At 39.3% G+C, this 14,669-nt stretch overlaps 1 protein-coding gene across 1 annotated transcript; it reads left to right on the top strand.

Annotated features, from left to right (window-relative positions):
- Window positions 1–877: 877 nt before the first annotated feature.
- Window positions 878–5,623, top strand: LOC311499478 (cytochrome P450 2K4-like; the record flags this gene model as incomplete). Its single annotated transcript, XM_084560461.1, has 9 exons — window positions 878–1,084; window positions 1,216–1,378; window positions 1,467–1,616; window positions 1,725–1,885; window positions 1,997–2,176; window positions 2,905–3,046; window positions 3,164–3,348; window positions 4,765–4,906; window positions 4,996–5,623. The coding sequence occupies 9 exons, from the start codon at window positions 878–880 to the stop codon at window positions 5,181–5,183; spliced, it is 1,518 nt and encodes a 505-aa protein (XP_084416587.1). The 3' UTR covers window positions 5,184–5,623.
- Window positions 5,624–14,669: the final 9,046 nt, after the last annotated feature.

Below are 14,669 nucleotides of genomic sequence, written 5' to 3'. Positions count from 1 at the left end.
TATCCTCATATAGAATTAAAAGTCAAGTTTCTGAATAGTTGATTGATTGAAGGTGTTCCTCAAGGTTCAACAATGGGTCCACTGCTTTTTTCCCTCTATATATGAACTCGATATTTATTTTCCAACACTGCTCTGTATTGCACATTTTTATGCTCTGGCCTCCTGCAGGTTACAGCTTTCAGTGCCTTCGAGACACGCCAGCAACTCTGGTATGTCATGAACGTAATGTAAGTCATAAATTGAGTACTGTAAATATTTAAACAGGAAGCTTCCTCTACAAAAGCAGATAAATCAGTATTATATCACTTTGCATTATAATAGATTAATTTCAGTAAAAGTAATGTTCAACCTTTATTTGCTCCACAGCTGTAGACTATGGTTTTATTGTAAGTACAAAATAATGCTGACCCAAATATAAATGCTTAAAATGGCATAGGTCATTGGCCCTACTATTTTCTATACAACTCACATTAAAAACTTAACTTCAACACAGGTTTATTTACAAGAATACTTGTAAGCACGTAAATAATGAGTCCATGTTGGCAAGAAGTTGATAAACTGCAAACTGTTGAATCATGGAATAATTTGCACCAACACAAGTGAATTAGCCTCCCCCCCCAAAAAAAACAAAAAAAACCCCAACAAAAATGTGGTAAAGGTGTGTGTTCCTTTGGATTCCTCTGTCCCTTGGCTCTAAATGAAAAGAAAACACTGACACAGATCGGTAATGCTCTGTGTCAGTGTTTTCTTTCCATCACTGCCACAGATCATTACCATCGGTAACAGGATCTTGGCAGTGACTTTCAGTATAAATACTTACCATTAACACTGCTGCCAGCAGTTCTTTGACATCAGTTTGGTGTGTTTTTCTTCAGTCATGGGGATATTAGATGTTTTACCACAGTCTATCAGTTCTGTCTCTCTGTTGGGAGCTCTGGCAGTCCTACTGCTCATATTTTTAACTGCCTCTTCCACCTTTCAATCCAGAGAGGACCGGAAGGCGCCTCCAGGACCCACACCTCTTCCCTTGTTTGGAAACCTGCTGCAGCTCGACCTGAAGAGACCCTTCAAAACATTACTGGAGGTGAGGAAGTTACCGGGGTGGTTTATTTTTGATAGTTTGTTGGATCTACTCTCTGGGCAGTTCTTTCACCTTGTCTGGTTGCTCTGACATGTGTTAAATAAGAAAGTATTGACATATTCTACTGTTGTTAGTTTTCCAAGAAATATGGATCAGTCTTCACCGTCTATCTGGGACCCAAAAAAGTGGTAGTGCTGGCCGGATACAAGACAGTGAAGGAGGCACTTGTTAACTATGATGAAGCGTTTGGAGAAAGAGACCCAATGCTAATTATGCATGAATTTAGCCAGGGGCACGGTAAGAGAAGAAAAGAAGTTCCTTTTACCACAGAGCTGTATTTGTTGTTGTTTGTTAGTTCTTGTCAACCCTTAAAACATCTTGTCAGGGGTTGTATGGTCCAATGGGGATTCATGGATGGAAATGAGACGCTTCACCTTGACTAACCTGAGAGATTATGGGATGGGCAAGAAGGCCAGTGAGGAGAAAATCACTGAGGAATGTGAGCACCTCATTAAAGTGATTGAGAATTTCAAAGGTACAACTACTTTATTTATTTATTTTATTTTATTGACTATATACAGCTGATATCCTATATTAAATTAGTTTAAGTTACCTACACCGTTTTTTGTTCCCTTTCTCAAAGGAGAGCCTTTTGATACAGCCCAACCAACGAACTGTGCAGTCTCTAATATAATCTGTTCCATGGTCTACGGCAGCAGATTTGAGTACGATGATCTAGAATTCACTTCTCTGGTGGATCGAGTGAACAGAAATAGTCAACTTGTTGGCTCCCGCTCAATGCAGGTATTTTTTTTTTTTATTTTTTTTAAAGTTTATACTGTAATACAACTTAATGAAATATTGATTTCCCACTCTCCCTGTCTTGTTTCTTCTTACGTGAATAATCTTTGACAGGTGTACAACCTGTTCCCATGGCTCTTCAAGTGGATTGCTAACAGGAAGGAATTTCACGACTTGGCTGCTTCCAATAGGAAACAAAACTTAGCTTTCTTCGCTCATTTGAAAGAGACCCTCAATCCACAGATGTGCAGAGGCTTTGTGGATGCCTTTCTGGTCCGCAAGCAAAATCTGGAGGTTTGGACACGGAATGTTTTTTTTCATCAACAAAATGTCTAACTCTGGCTTTTGGGTGTGGGAAATGCATTTTTCATTCATTGATCTTGAAATTTCACCATCCCTAGGTTACGAGGGTTGTATGGTACAGGGAAACTTTATTCACTTAGAGCACACATAACCCTAGCACATGTTTGTTGCATGAACAATTGATAGGCTGCATTCCAAAATCCTTCACTGTTTGAACTTGGAGCACCAGAGAAATTAATTAATTAGAATCCTGTAAATACCACCTGTGACCACAGAGGTCGCTGTTTCCAAAACTCAACAATAATCATGTAGTTCTCTTTGAACTCTGCATCAATAGAGTACTGAACTCTTCAATCAACAGCATTGTACCTAATTATATATATATGTGTGTGTGTGTGTGTGTGTGTGTGTGTGTGTGTGTGTGTGTGTGTGTGTGTGTGTTCATCTGCTAAAACGCTCTACAAAAGTCTGTTGATCAACCCATTGCTAACTGTTTAGACATTAATTTCATGTTGCAGGCTTCTAACTCAGTATGCTACTAGGCTATATGGTGCAAGATTATGACACACAGGCTGTTTCACAAGGTACACTAACTCACTACATAACAGCTGATGTACATGTAACAGGACTGAATGGATAAAAATTAGCACTTAAAACCCCCACTAAACCTTTAGATCAGATTTATTCATAAAACTATACTGTTACATGTCTATGTACAGGAGTCTGGAAATACCAACAGTCACTTCCACGATGATAACCTTTTGATCACAGTCATGAATCTGTTTGCTGCCGGCACTGAGACAACATCAACTACATTGAGATGGGGACTTCTCTTCATGGTCAAATATCCCAAGGTACAAGGTGAGGATCATGAGACATCACAAAAACAAATCAAACTGCATCATTTAATCAGTCACAGAGAAAACTGGGTGAAAGATTTTCATGTCTTTTTGTCCTCTGTCCCCTTTCATCTCCAAGACCAGGTCCAGGAGGAGCTACGGAGGGTCATAGGAGGTCGTCAGGTGCAGGTTAATGACAGGAAGAACCTTCCCTTCACCAACGCTGTCATCCACGAGACACAGAGACTGGCCAACATCGCGCCCACGGCACTTCCTCACAAAACCACCCGAGACGTAACATTTTATGGACACTTCATTGAAAAGGTTAGACTGAATAGAACACCAAGTTATAAAAGGTTAGACTGAATAGAACACCAAGTATGCAATTGTCAATTCATTCATACCGTTCTGGAAATTACAAATGTAAATGATTTATCTACCTTACAATAATGCAGCTTCCATGTAGTTGAAAACCAAAGTGTCATGTTTTATATTTGCAGAAGAACATAGGAACAAGACAAACAAAAAACCCTATCTGACTGAGTTGAAGAGAGGCCAATTTTTTTCATGTTCCCCGTGTTGTTACTGTGCCTGCTTGCTTGCTTGTAAGCCTTCATTATTTTTTTGGTTTAAGGTCTGCAGTCTGCACCTGGGCCCTATCTTTTTTTTTTTTTTTTTCTTCAGGAAGTGTAGCTTTTACAACAATGTGGATTTTTGCAGTATGTCACAATTTCCTTTGTCACTTGTAAAAAAAAAAAAAAAAAAAAAAAGGCTTCATTGCCAACCAAATCACCCTCACAAAAACCTTAAAAGATAATGCAAAAATTGGGCATGCTAAGCTCACAAGCCAGACAAAAGGGCCATGTCAAGGTAGAAACCCACTTGACTGAACACACAAGTTTTGCATGACAAGGAACTGCTCTGTAGGGCTAGTATACTGTATATACTGCAGGATTGATGAGGAGAGTGGGAACAGGTGAACTGACTGGGAGCAGGTGAGGTTGACGTGGCAGACAAGTAAGGGGGTGTGGCTCCTTCCTGGAAGTGTGACGAAAAAGTGCTTGTTAAGCCCAAAGTTGAAGTCAGAGTTCAGTAATACACAGAATAAGATGTTACAATCATTTGTGCCAAGATAACAGGCAAAACACATTCAGAGGCCCTGTTCAACTAAGAAACCCTACCAAACCTACGATCATGTGATATGGCGATTAACCTACAATCTACATGACCTAAGTAAATGCTGCTGGCTTGTAAGCCCACAGAGCAGCAGAGGATAATTCAAACACTGTGAAACATAAGCTAACCAAACGCTGCTGGCTTCTATGGCCCGCTCAGCAGCTAACCATAGCTACCAAGCAACATGAAGACATCAGGAACCTGGCCTAAACAATAGCAGTATGCAGCATGTCATTGGGGTTTTCAAGAGGGCACCTCCCTTCACTGATGTTTCGTTAAGTTAGGCCCACGACACCTCGAGAATTACAAACTGTAATCATTAATTCTCAACATTACCCAAATGTTGGGATGGCCCAAAAGCTTAATTCTGCTTAAAACTGTTGTGGAGGCAAGAGAGATTAGAAACATAATAGCAAGGAAGAAAGTTTTCCATCATGACCCCAGGATTCATGTATTTACCTTCATCTGAACCAGTTTCTCCTCATAATAATGGAATATTATGTGCATTTTCATTTACATGTATTCCTGTACTATTAGACTGGAACTGTTTAAAATTTTCTACAGGGGACCACAGTCTATCCTCTCTTGACATCTGTCCTCCATGATGCCAATGAGTGGGAGAGACCTCACTCCTTTCATCCCGCCCACTTCCTGGACAAAGACAACAAGTTCATCAAGCCAGAAGCCTTCATGCCTTTTTCTGCAGGTTTGTGAGCTCAGCCATCACTGTTGAGGTTACAGTTTATGAGACAAAACAACCCAGAGTTTCTCTTTCACTCCCTCTCTCTCTCATAGGTCGCAGGATTTGTCTGGGAGAGAATCTGGCCAGGATGGAGCTCTTCCTCTTCTTCACCACGCTCTTGCAGCACTTTCGTTTCACTCCTCCACCTGGAGTTTCTGAGGACGAGTTAGATCTGACTCCGTGTGTTGGCATCAGTCTCAGCCCTTCACCTCATAAACTATGTGCTGTCCCTTGTATGTGAGGAAGAGGCAGTCTTTAAAAAACTGTGAGGCCATGAGTAATAATTATATTCTTAATGACACTGTAATGTGTGTCCGGAGTCACTCACATGATCAACAGCGAATCAGTTTGTTTTTGATTGCTGCTTAAAGTTCAATATTAATTGAACTACAGGGATATGGTTTGTGAATGATTTATTTTAACTGTGATCATCTCCTAATTGTGAGTCTATCATTGCTACCACGACAATAACTGTATTTTATTTTAAACATAAATGTTGATTTATTCATTAAATATGTCTTTGCACACTACAAGCAGCCATATGAAGGTTGATTTATACGTATGTTCAGCATTTTACAGCGTGATACTTTCTTAACTACACCCCTGCTGGACAAAGTTTAAAATAACTTTGTAGTAAGATTGTTGCATAAAGTGGTTTTCTCACTGTGTATATACATAAATCTAATGTTTTTACATGTCAGCTATTATAGCCGTTTTGTCTTAGTAATTCTATCCAGGTCTAAGAGCATCATACTAGTTGATGAGTTATTAGTGTATAAAACCATGTGAATCATTAAGCTAGAGATTAGCCTGAACTGAAAAAATATATATATATATATATATATATGTATATATTTTTTTTTTTTCAAAAATGGTGGCTGTGGGGGAAAGTCAGCCAAATGCCTTGGGGTATTGAGCAAGATGATCAAATTATCCCTCACCGAGTCATACGTTAATTTAAGACAAAAACATTGAAAATAGTTAGTAAGATAAGATAAGATAGTTTCTTTATTGATCCCAAACTGGGAAATTTATCTGTTGCAGTAGCAACAATAGTATTTAAATGTTTTATTTCCCCCAATGACAGGTAAGTACCAAGCGAGTTTCAGAGAAGCTACTCGGATGAGTGGTGAAACATCTCAAGAAACTCTTGAAAAGTAGAGAGCAGTAGGACAGCACAAGCTTCATCTCTTTACAGGGGAGATGAAGCATGTTTGTTTTATACAGGCATAAATTCTCTCCACTTTTTGTTTATAATGTTGATGAAACAGGTGTGACTATGGTACAAACCCCAAAGCAGGTGGTGACAGCCTTTTTCACTGAAGAACGTTTGAGTAGTTTTTGCCTAAATTCTCTGTGGTTACTGCTTTGGGAAGAAAATACCCTCATATACAGGAGGGTGTATATACAGGAGGGTGTTTTAATTTTACTTCTATATAATTTTTTCCTTACCTAAAGGACAGCACGAGTAAGAAACGACTCAATTCACCCCCTCTCCCCTATTATATACAGAAAATACAGAAAGAGCTACGTATCGACACATTAAAAGTACTCTGCGCTGTAAAGATGATCCAGTTGAGTCCTAGAATTAAAACCTTGACCTGAAAATGTGCATGTACAGTGTCCTTTGAATATAGAGCAGGCTGTACATTTAAAGAGTAGAAACTCTTCGAAACCTCTTCAAACTTTTCAACTAATCAAAACCTCTCTGACTGATAAATGAATCTCAACAGTGACATCCATTTCAAATATGGGTTGCCTCTCCTCTGCTTGAATACAGCCTTTGACATGTCTTAACAGATGTATACTTAAACAGAATGTAAAGATTAGAAAAAGTAACAATGTAGTAAAACATTAAATTTCAAGTTTTCCATCATTGTCATTTAAGTTTTGCACACTGCAATGGCCAAATGACTGTTGAGTTATAACATCTACTTTTCACAGTGTGACACTTGCTCTACTACACCCCCTATGGGGCAAAGATTTCACAGCAATGGCAGCACCATGCAATAGATCAGGGATGGGCAACCTTAATGATGGAGGGGGCCACAAATTTCCATCGACACTACTTGAGGGCCATAGGACCACGCACTTAACCTGATAAAACTGCCAATTTAAATATGTTTGTGTGCGTGTGTGTGTGTGTGTATATATATATTATTGAAGCAAACAAAAATAAACCACTTACTGTGATTTTTTATTTTTTTATTAATTTGTGCATTTTTACACCAAGAAAGAGTTCAACATATTCCCTGTATACTGTATACCCACTCTACCTCACCACTACCAGCAGTGGGCACTGGTAAAAAGCTGCCTTCGTCTGCATACTTTTGAGTTAAGGTCCACTACGATAGCAGCCCTTGCAGCTTCAGTATACTTCAGTATTTAGCTTTGTGCAACGTGTTGCAGCAGCAACTTAAATTGAAATCTTTCATGGCAGATAACGTCTCTAAGCAGACTAAGAACATAGGTTTGCCTTTACATTCTGTGAACAGATAACCTTCTTTCAGCTGAAAGACACGATTTTCTAGATCAAGTTTTCTATCTCCTCCGCTCTTAGCCATGGCTCAACGTCTCTTCTTCACTGGTAGAGAAGACCCGGTGGAAGCGTGTATGAGGCGGCTTCTGCATTAGAGCCATCTAGTGGCCAACTGTGTCATTACAACTGATTCAGTGCCACAGAGGACACAGTTTTATAATTATCAAAAATTAATCTAAGGGCCACTTCGAGGGAAGGGCAACTGCGAGCCACCAGTTGCCCATCCCTGCAATAAATGCTCAAAAATGGCTCAAAAACAAGAAAAGCATGACTACACCATGTTAGAATTCCTATAAGACAGCAATGTAATAGCAAATTTAAATAAAACAGAAATAATAATGTGTCTTCTTAAATGTTTGTGGGTGTGATGGCGGAGTAGAAGCTGCTGGGATCAGTGGAGGCTCCAGCTGAAGTGGAAGGAGCTTTGACAGTGCTGTAGGTCACTGCATCACCTTCATGAGATTTACCCTGAACATGTGAGACCAGAGAAACAAACACAACAAACAACCAAAAAAAAAAAATAAAAATCAGGGTTCATGCACTGGAGAATTCGACTTAAGACATATTTGTTCAGACCAGTAATAACCAATCAGGCAGCTTACCCTTGCTTTACTGTTGGTGTTCTGGATGTATCTGATGGAGGAGTAGTAAACACCATCTGCAGGATCAGCCTACACAGTGACGACAGACAGTGGGTCAAGTTCTGCACTTATAGAGACAAAACTCCACTTTACCACACATAGAAAAAACAAACAAATGCGCAAATTCAAAGATTTTACTTACATGGTCAAAAATGACTTTTACAAAATGAAGGGGAGAGTCCTTGTTATAGGCACTGTATATGTACACCTCGCCATACAGCACTTTCTTTTTCAAAGACTGTAATCATTCTTCTGAATGTATTTGTTTTGTTAAGTGTGACAAATCTGAATTGTCAAGAATTAGATTGTACTTAATTCTTCGCAACTGCAAGCAGGAGGGGATTTATATAAACAACAACATTAAATCATTATACTTTTTGTTATTATTGTCAAAATGTGGAAAAATGTGATATAGATCGACCACAGGGGGGTGCTACAGTAAAGGTGAACATATTGTTACACCTTCAAGGGCTTTGTGTATAGCTGGGTTCCTTGAATGTAGGCGCATTTGATATATGCTACAACTACTTCCGTCTTTTCTTTCTGTTGTTTTGTACAAATAGGCAGCTTACCCTGGCACCCACTTGCGCAAAACAGTTACATTTGCAAGTACATTTGTTTCTCCATCGGACAGCTTTCATCTCCCTTGAAAGAAGAAATTAGATTCAACAGCCAGAGTGTGTTAAACATGATCATGTTGGAGAACAAATACCTGTTGACGACTGGTTTCTTAACCAGGCTGAGTCTAATAAAGAACAGTGATTTTATATAATCATGGTGATTCTTATAGTTACAGCGACAGAGCATCAGTTCTGTCTCCCCCTACTGGCAGTGACAGTAATTACAAAGAGATGAAGTGACAAAGACAGAGGGAGATAACAAGACACAGGTGAGAATAATGAGTGACGTCACATGCACTAAAAACACAAGGCAGGAGAGGGAAACAAGACACAGCTCCATGTTGGAGAACAAACACTTGTAAAATAAGAAAAGTGTAACTTCACACTGGTGTGTGATCCCACCGTGTCTGGACGACTGGTTTCTGGACCAGACTGAGTCCGTTCAGGGTTTACGCTCAGTTCCTGGACAAACACAGTCTAGTTACAGTTTTCTAGTTCCAGCAGTGGAAATCTAAAAACAAAGTGATACCAAAAACAAATATCTACAGACATCCGGGGGGTATTCCCTCAATGTAGCTAAGAATTGCCAGACTTAGGTGTAAACTTGAAGCTTGACTAAGCTCCACTTCCCAATCTAGCTCCAAGTCGTTCCATCAAGTGAAATCAGCTGGCTCCACTTGACGCTTAGTCAAGCCTCACCTGTTAAGTCTCAACTTGTGCACGCCCACAGGGAAAATAAAAAGCCCATTATAGTCGAGTGCCGAAAAGCAAGGGAAAGCGTGCAGGAATGTTCTCTGCAGCGGAGCAAACCCTCCTCATGGAGGTATATGAGGATTACAGCCACATAATCCGAAAGAAGGGCAATACCGCGGCAATCAATAAAGCGAGGGATGTGGCGTGGCAGAATATTGCCGACAGGCTGAATGCGTAAGTGACAAAGAAAATTAAGTATTTCAGCATCATTATGTTATATAAATCCCCCATCAAAGGGACAAAATATATTTAGACAATAATCTACCAATTGATTTCTTGATGGTTTTTGTTTTAAACTAATCAATTATGTGGACCTATTAATGCAACCAAATCCCTAAAATTAAAAGGAAAATCCCCAAAGAACAAAAAGACAGCCCTAATAAGTAACATTCATATGAACATAATTAAAATAGCATTATTGTTTCACTGCAATTTATGTGAAATTCTCCATATTTTATCATTTGGCAGCCCTAGTAGTAATGTTAGAAAGTGATATTCATCACATTTATCAACTGACTGTTATGCAAATCGATGAGATAGCTTTAATTTATTTCCTGCATGGCCAATTGCTCTGTTTAATTGTATAGAATTTATATCATTTTCATTTAAGCCTGTCATTTTTACATGCTGTATTTGTGCTACTTCTGTATTTTGTCCCAGATGCTATATATTGAATTGTTGTATTTTCATTTTATTTTATGTAAAGCACTTTGAATCACCTTGTGCTAAAATGTGCTATATAAAGTTCCCTTGCCTACATTTTTGATAATGATAGGCTACATTTAATCAAAGTATTTTACATGACTGTCACAAACCTGCAATTGCATAGAATGTCTCCTTGATCCGCTGTGGGTCATGATGGCCAGGGAAGGTGATGTAGATATTAAGGAACTGCTTCAGGGCCAGGTAGACTGCTCTTACCTGTAATGTGTTTGCTCTGTGTCATGTTTAATGTATAAATATGAAAGATAACTATGGAAATTACTTTATTCAAATAAATATATTACTTCATTGCCATCTGTCTCTGTTTCCAATTAGTCATGGCCTATGACAATATGACATCATGGACACCCCCATGTGATCATCTCAACTCCTTTGCATAATATGTGGCGATGCTGGAAATAATCACAAATGAATAGAGGACATATAATTGTTACCTCTCTGCTAACAGTTGCCTTGCTTAACTTCTCAGCATCACCAACACTGTAGAGAAATGTACCTCTGGCAAAGAACCACAGTGCAATACAGACTGACTGCACAGTGGTCAGAGACTGGCTGCGGCGAGTGACCCTCATAATGTGTGGTTCAAGCAAACTGCATAAATACACAATGCTTTGCCTGCTGAACCGGTACCTCTCCCACAGGTACGCATCTGTGTGGGTCAACGGGTTGGTCCTGTCCTGGAAGACCCTTGGTGCTGGCGGTGGTTTTACACATTTACATCTAATTGTGGTTTGCTGTACATATTCAATCTTTTATTTTCAATGCCTCAATTTCCTTTTATTATATTTTTTGGCTAATTAGTTTAATTGTATTAAATTTATTTGTGTCTTATATTTTATTTTCATGATAATGTTCTTTAATGTACTTATAGATAATATATAATTATTAGTATAAATAATTTCTTTGATATATTTTATGTTTTACATATTATTTTATCATTCCATGACAGTTGTGTGTCTCTGTTTCTGTCTATTGGACATTCTTTGATCATAGATGTTGCTAAGCTTCACTTTTAGCCTGCTACAGACCAGGGCCCGTATTCCTAAAGATTCTAAGAATCCTCTCAGAGAGCTCCTGACTTAGGAGTCTTAGCTTAGGAGTGATTCCAAAAAAATTTGTAGAGAACTCTGAGCAAGGAATGGACAGCAACTCTTATCTTAGTGAGGAGGTGTGGTTGACCCCGTTGCTAGGTATGAGTCATCATTTCAAGAGGTGTGATTGGTTGATCCTAAAAGCTAGATAAAAATACACTTTTGGTGATAATTGGCCTAGAATAGGCCGTCAAATTAATAGACTTAATAACAGAATCTAATCTCTATGAAGACTGTATAATTATAAATAATACTTTACATAAAAATAAATAAATAGTACGCTATACTTTAAAAAGTATCCTATAAAATGTGTGATTAAACTCAGGCCACTACCACAGTATTCTCATGCTGATAGTTCTATTTATTTGCTTTCATTCATTTACCACACTGGTAACATTTTGCACTTCACCTATTTGGTATTAACAAGAGTAAAATGGCTCAGCTTTCATCAATTTCTGTGATTGCTAACCGGCCGAGAAGAAGCAGTGTTGGTTGGTGTTCAAATCTTCCAAAAACCGAACAGCAGTGGAGAAGAAATGAAGTAGGAAACCCAACTGGACAGAGGAACAGTGTTTGCTTCTGGATCAACTGGTCAATGAGAATAAAAGTGTTTAAGACGTATATTTGGCCCCAAGTCATCACTGCTGCATTGTTGCATTTTTGCATTTTTCCTGTTGCTAAATACCTCAGTGTTGTGATGACTTTCATTTCCGATGATACAGTTGTCCCTCGCTATAACGCGGTTCACCTTTCGCGGCCTCGCAGATTTTTTTAGTGCAATTTTGCATGCTATTTTTTATTTATTTATTTTTTTTTTACAGCGCATTGTTTTTTGCGTCCTGATTGGCTAAGGGACTGTAGGTCATTGTCAATCAATCTGCTCCGTACGGTGTCTCTTGTACAGTACAGAATGCGTTCAGCTTGCCAAATTTACATATATAGTATCTTTGATCGTGCGGTATGTTTGCAAGTTATTTAGAAAAGTGTATAAAGTGTGTAGTGAGGGGTTTTGCAACCTTAAAACATTTATAATCATTGTAAAAAATAAAGCTGACTACTTCGCGGATTTCGCCTATTGCGGGTTATTTTTAGAACGTAACTCCCGCGATAAACGGGGGACTACTGTATTGCCTCTGTAGCTATACAGCTACATACCACCAGTGGGCGCTACGCTAGCACCCAGTGATATTAGCTACCGGCTACCTGGGCTGGCTGGTACCACAGACTCTATGGCTGGGACGAACACTGGTCCCGATCACGATGCAATGGAGGCTGGATGGCATGCTGTAACTACATAACAGGGCTCTCGAATGAGACACGCACATTTCAATAAGTTCACACACTCACACGCCACGCTGAGAAGTGATAAAATTCGCCGCACATTATTAACGTAGACTGTTTAAAATTAGTAATCTACAAACGGTTGAGGCGAAAGCAGACTCCTCTGCTTGAATCAGCGACCTAGCAGCAAATCTATACAAGTTAGTCCTGTTAAGGGTCACGGGGGTCTGCTGGAGCCTATCCCAGCTGTCATCGGGCGAGAGGCAGGGGTACACCCTGGACAGGTCGCCAGTCCATCGCAGGGCTCTATCAGCAAATCGACGGGACAAAATAGTATTTCTAGTCACCAGGTGAAATAGTAGCGCCGTAAATGCGTGCACACGTCAAAGAAGAGCTGGAAGTGGAAGCCCAGGAGGATCAGCTTATTTTAATGTGAGAGAGCCCTGTTATGTAGTTACAGCACGACATCCAGCCTCCATTGCATCGTGATCGGGACCACTGTTCGTCCCAGCCATAGAGTCTGTGGTACCAGCCAGCCCAGGTAGCCGGTAGCTAATATCACTGGGTGCTAGCGTATCGCCCACTGGTGGTATGTAGCTGTATAGCTACGGAGGCACACAGACAAATCTCCACAGGATTTGCAAATCTCCACACGCATTTACGGATCTGCCGCGGCAGAAGTGTAGCAAAAGTCACGTGTAAGAACACATCCAATGGAGAGGCCAGATCACATATTTACAGATCTGTCTACGCATACAGATCAATGTACGCATTTGCGGATTTTTTATATACATTTGCAAATCTGGTTACACACACACAGATTTTTTTTTACACATTTGCAAATCTGGTTACACACACAGATTTTTTTTACACATTTGCAAATATTTTTGCTACAATAATGGCCCCATAGTTTTCTTCAGTAAAATGATTGGCTCAGAGGTTGTGGTCAAATCTGATTGGTTAAATAGAAGGAGGACCATCCTCAGTCATCTGATGTGGGGAGGTATGAGAAGGTGTGTCACCGTCTCCATGAGATAGTCTTCCTGGCTGAACCTGTGCTGAGCTACATTGGACATTTTAAAAGGCCCAGTGTACAGCGTCAAACAACACCGCTGTTACTTGGAGCCATAATTACATTTCTGGGGAGGTGTACGTCAGCTACGGCGTAACTGTCTGCATAGGGTCTGGGCCGTTGCCATAGATACATCGTCAAACTGATGCAGAAGCATAAACCGTGCATTACTGAGTAAAACATGTTGGAAAATATCTGACAATATAATGTTTTCATGAAGGATACAGCTCCGTGACCAAAACTCTAAATTTCAAGTTGATCCTGATGGCCAGTGGATTGTAGGTGCTTACTGGCCAGTGTGTGGGTGGGTGGGTGTGTGCGTGTGTGTACGAATTTTCCAGTGCTTTGAATGAAACTGTTGTTTAAAAGCAGCAATAATACAAACATTAGTTGCAGCATTTATTGCATGATTCATAACTGTATTTTGCAGAATATATCACTAACAAATGAGTTGTTTTATTACTTATATTATAATACTTTAATAAATTCATACTGTTTACCACACTGTAAAAAAACAAAAAAACTAAAACAAAAAAAACATCATATTCTCAGTGAATGAAAGTTAAAACCTGATCTACTGCATTCAGTGATAAACCTGAGGTCAAAGCTGCTCACAGCCTATGTCCAACAGGTCAAGATTTGCCATTACAGCCTTTAACTTCTTCGGCATTAAAGTGTTTCTGATCAGTGTTGATTAAGAATCATGGACAAATCCAATCATTGTTTGCCACATTGTTTTATTGAAAAAATAAAAAGGAAATTTAATACAGAATTGTAAGTTTTAGTTCAGTAAATAATGTGTCCATAACTTTGTTGCACTTTATGGCTTTATATTGGCAGCCAGTCATTAAATTTAAACGTGTCATTATATTATAGCTACAACTGAAACAAGCATCTTTCTGTTCTATATTTCTGACAGCTAAGAAATATCTTCACTATTAATTTGTTCCTCAGTGGGGTCTAACAGATGCAGCATGAATATTTTCATAGATCACCACACCTTCATC

This window comes from Chelon labrosus, assembly GCF_963514085.1.
Source record: "Chelon labrosus genome assembly, chromosome: 14".
In the NCBI taxonomy this organism is placed as follows: Eukaryota; Metazoa; Chordata; class Actinopteri; order Mugiliformes; family Mugilidae; genus Chelon; species Chelon labrosus.
Note: the sequence above shows the minus strand (reverse complement) of the source record. Positions and strands in the feature narration are given on the sequence as shown.